The 4,143-nt window shown below is 35.6% G+C and overlaps 1 protein-coding gene across 1 annotated transcript in view; it reads right to left on the bottom strand.

The window, feature by feature from the left end:
- Positions 1–1,414: 1,414 nt before the first annotated feature.
- The window catches only part of LOC107673236 (RNA-binding protein 38-like), a 26,762-nt gene continuing 24,033 nt past the window's right edge, over positions 1,415–4,143 (bottom strand). The window contains exons 4-5 of the mRNA XM_016466756.1: positions 2,770–3,108; positions 1,415–1,490 (exon numbers count right to left, since the gene is read on the bottom strand). Of these exons, the coding sequence (XP_016322242.1) occupies positions 2,793–3,108 (316 nt within the window). The 3' untranslated portion in view covers positions 1,415–1,490; positions 2,770–2,792. The remainder of the gene's footprint in view (positions 1,491–2,769; positions 3,109–4,143) is intronic.

The raw sequence follows: 4,143 nt of genomic DNA, 5'->3' as shown, positions 1-4,143 counted from the left end.
ATGTAAGTCCAAACATTATGTGCACCAGTAACCTTGTGTGTGGACTGCTGAGCATATATTAATCTTAAACAAGTTTTACATGTTTTCACAATCATTTTGTAGAGAACTATTTAGAGTTATAAGTCATGGGGATTGTTTGTTTATGCCACCACCCTACCTGTTCATTAGTCTCCGCCAACTGACGGATCATAAAACTCGGAAAGCCTTTAATAAAACCGATTAACAACTTTACAAACAATAACTACAGTAAATATTAACATAAATACAGTAAATCAAACTAAATGAAAGGACTAAACGGACAGATAGAGATGATATCAAATTAGTTATTGTACATTTGGTAACTCAGAATAAAATCGATATGATTTAATAACACATTTATGATTTGAATAATTTGTTGCTACTTTTAAATGACCATCAATTGAGAAAGATGCCTTTTGTCCACAGCATCTGGCAGTAGGGACTTACAGAAACAGCTTTTAGTAGTATAATATATATTTCTAACTGCGACACCGATTTCCCTAAATATGGTCTGGGTCAGGATCGTAAATATGGTCAAAATCTGCCAGTATTCATTTTCCAACTTGACATGCAGGTGGTGCACAAGAGAAATGCCTATTATCCTGAGTTGTCAGAAAAACAAAAGAACTGCACAATATAATGTGAACGCATGCACAGTGCATAAACGTTTCATCTGCTTGGAGGAGGACTGTTTGTAAAGTCGTTCACAGGTGCTCATTTGGATTATAAGGTTTGAGGCTTCATGCATAAAACTTCCTGTAGTTTCCATAGTGATAGTTTGCCTACTCACAAAAATATAAAAAGACCTAATGCCTTCCATTGCCTTAATTTGCATAGGTTTGTATGCTCGTCCATGAACTCTTGGATTCACTCCAGCTCTTCCTTTGAAGCAGTTGTTAAACTGCCTTCGGTTATTCATTGCAAGCACATGTATACTTCCGTGTCTCTCAATGAATTTGTCTGCAGAAACAAAAGAAGCTCCAAAGAAGAAACACAAACTCAACTGACAAGTTGAAAACATACAAACTGACTATAAATATAATCATATGAACCATATAACAATGCATCAGGGTGGCAAATAAAAGAAACTCTTGATGGGATTCTTTAAGAAAGCAGTAAAACATATACAAACTTAAAAATAACCACATTAGATAAGCTCAGTTTTTGCAAATTGACTTTATTACATGTTTTGCATGTTCTGGTCTTATGGCTTTCACTGTAAGGTATTGTCTTATTTTGAGTTGAGTGTCTCAGGGCAGATTAATGAAAACACTGTTCTTGTGAAAACAAACCGATTGTCCTGGCAATATGTCAACGTGTGCTGTTCGAACGTCCCATCAGTCAAGACTTTTCTCAAGTTTTCCTGCTGGCATTTTGTCCTGTAGTGTCATTTGTGGAGTGATACCAAAAGCAACCACCGACATCTGTCACAATACTCTTTCTTTTGTCCTTTCAGCAGACCAAAACAGAGTCTAAAAAGCATCACAGATGAGACCGAATTAGAATACGATTAATACTCAATGTTTCAATGTCTATTTCCTCATGATTATTCACAGGCGAGCTACAGCGCATCTTGAATCCATGTGTTACTGAATGCTAGATTAATCTCATTACATACAATCTATGTGGAGCTACTTAAGATTGCGAGGAATCTTGAGGAAAGAGAAACTACAGGAATGGAAGAAACATTTGACAGAGGTGATGCACAGTGATAAGCAGAATTACAAATCCGTTGCAATGCTACATTTCTAGAAAAGTTATCTATTCTTGGAAAAAGTTTGGTTAAAAAAAATTCACATATTTTCGCTCGGATAGAGGGAAGCACATTTGTGTCATGAGAACAGCTATATAAAAGAAAAATTGGAGAAGTCTCTAAGGCTTTGTGCTTTACAGATATAACTGCAACCATCCAACCTTACAAACCTGTCAATCTTAGCGGTATATATATATATATATATATATACACACAAAACCGTTCAAACGTCTGGGGTCAGAAACGTCTTTTTGAAAGAAATGAATACTTTTATTCAGCCAGGATGCATTCAATTGATAAAAAGTGGAAGATTTATAATTTTATAAAACATTTCCATTTGAAATAATCTTGTTCTTTTGAACTTCTGTTCATCAAAACATCCTTAAAAATATTTGCTCAAAAATATTAAGCAGCACAACTGTTTTCAACATCAATAATGAGAAGAAATGTTTCTTGAGCAGCAAATCGGCATTTTAATGAATATTTCTGAAGGATCATGTGACACTCAAGACTAATGATGTACGAGTAATGATGCTGAATTTTAAAATATATTCAAACAGAAAACAATTATTTTAAATTGCAATAATATTTCACAATATTAGAGTTTTTACTGTATTTTTGATCAAATAAATGCAGCCTGGGTGAGAATAAGAGACTTCTTTCAAAAACGTAAACAAATCTTAGACCCCAAACTTTTGAACTGTCGTGTGTGTGTATAATCTCTAATTTCTTCTCATTCATTGGATTCATCTGCATTACAACCCTGCAATCCATAATTTATTCATCTAATATTGGTTATTCAACAATCTTCTACCAATAATGACAATAATATAGTTATTAATCATAAAGAGTAACCAGTCAGAGTAAAAGTCCATAAACTTAGAGATGATGAAAAGCTGAAAAACTCGAAGCCCTTTGTATTCGCCCCCAGTCTCAGGCTGATGATGTCACAGTTCCCGGTGCCAAAATGATGATGTTCTAGTGCAATTTCAGCATACTCAGTGGGTCCCAGTGGCCTGATCTACAGGCGGTCGGCGTGGAGCTGATGAGGAGGGATCTGGATGAAGGCTGTGCTGGGGCCGCCTCCGATGGAGGGGAGGGCTGTGGGGACCGGGGTGTTTGTGGCGGAGGAGGGCCCGGGGGTGCCTGGAGGGTACATGTAGCTCAGGAAGCCTGGCGAGGGGGCGTAGGGATACTGCTCGAAGGCTGAGGAGGCATACTGAGTGTAGGCAGTGCTGAAGTCAAGGTAAGGGGTCGTGGCGTTGGAGGTGACCTGTGCGGGCAGAACCAGACTGGGTTGCAGGAAGGCCTGAGGGTAAACATACGGCTGGCTGAGTCTGCAAAGACAAACAGAGAGAGAGAAAGAGAAAGAGAGAGAGTTGACTATTAACAGATTATCAGATCACAAAGGCAGCAATTTAAGTAATTAAATATACGTGCTGTGTGTTTCATAGCGAAGCACAGCACTGTGTTCATTTACACATGAGCAGCTCATGATCTGGTGGTTTTAGCGTCTCTTGTCACAGTAAATAATGCTCCATACAAACTGCATCGCTGCGTCTGCTCGGAGTTATTAATGTGAGTTGCTCGGAGCTGCTTTAATGTGAATTTGCTGCAGCCATCTTCCCAAACTGATCACTTATCAAAAGAAGAGAAGCTTTGGGTCTCTCTGCGTTTTTCTTTTTTTTTCTCCATCAAAATAAGTTTCATGGTTTAAGGTTTATAAATGAATCAAGACATAAATATTAGTATTGTAATTTTACAGTTGCAATGTAAAATAAAAATGAGTATTATATTATTTTTCTTAAATACTCACTTTTCAGTGAAATAATACAATAGGTATATTTTTTATTTTGTTTTTAATAATAATAATAATTTTGCAAAGTTGTGCAACACTACAAACAAGCACAGCAAACCTGTTTTTTTTCTCTACATTTTACAGTTGTAATGTAAAATATTATATTATTTTTTCTTAAACTATTTTTTATTTTACAGTGAAATATGACAATAGTAATATTTCTTTTTTGTTTTCATTTAGTAGTAGTAGTAATGAAAATATAAAACCATTAATAATAATGATATATTATATTTTTTTACAGTTTAGTGTATACAGCACTCATTGCTAGAGTACATTTATGATACACATACATATATAAGTCATTGCATATACTGTATATCAATTATAGTTGCTATACTATATAGTTACTCATTGACAAATAAAATATGGGCTCTTCGTATCATAGTAAACTTCTACAGAAAAGTCATGTAGTTTCTTACTAAGAGTTTTATATATATATACACACACACACACCCACACACACACACACACACACACATACAGTTGGTATAGGAAAGGGTTAAAGCTTAACTCA

Source organism: Sinocyclocheilus anshuiensis, unplaced genomic scaffold, assembly GCF_001515605.1.
Source record: "Sinocyclocheilus anshuiensis isolate Anshui unplaced genomic scaffold, SAMN03320099.WGS_v1.1 scaffold453, whole genome shotgun sequence".
Classification (NCBI taxonomy): Eukaryota; Metazoa; Chordata; class Actinopteri; order Cypriniformes; family Cyprinidae; genus Sinocyclocheilus; species Sinocyclocheilus anshuiensis.
This window is presented reverse-complemented; position numbering and strand designations above follow the sequence as displayed.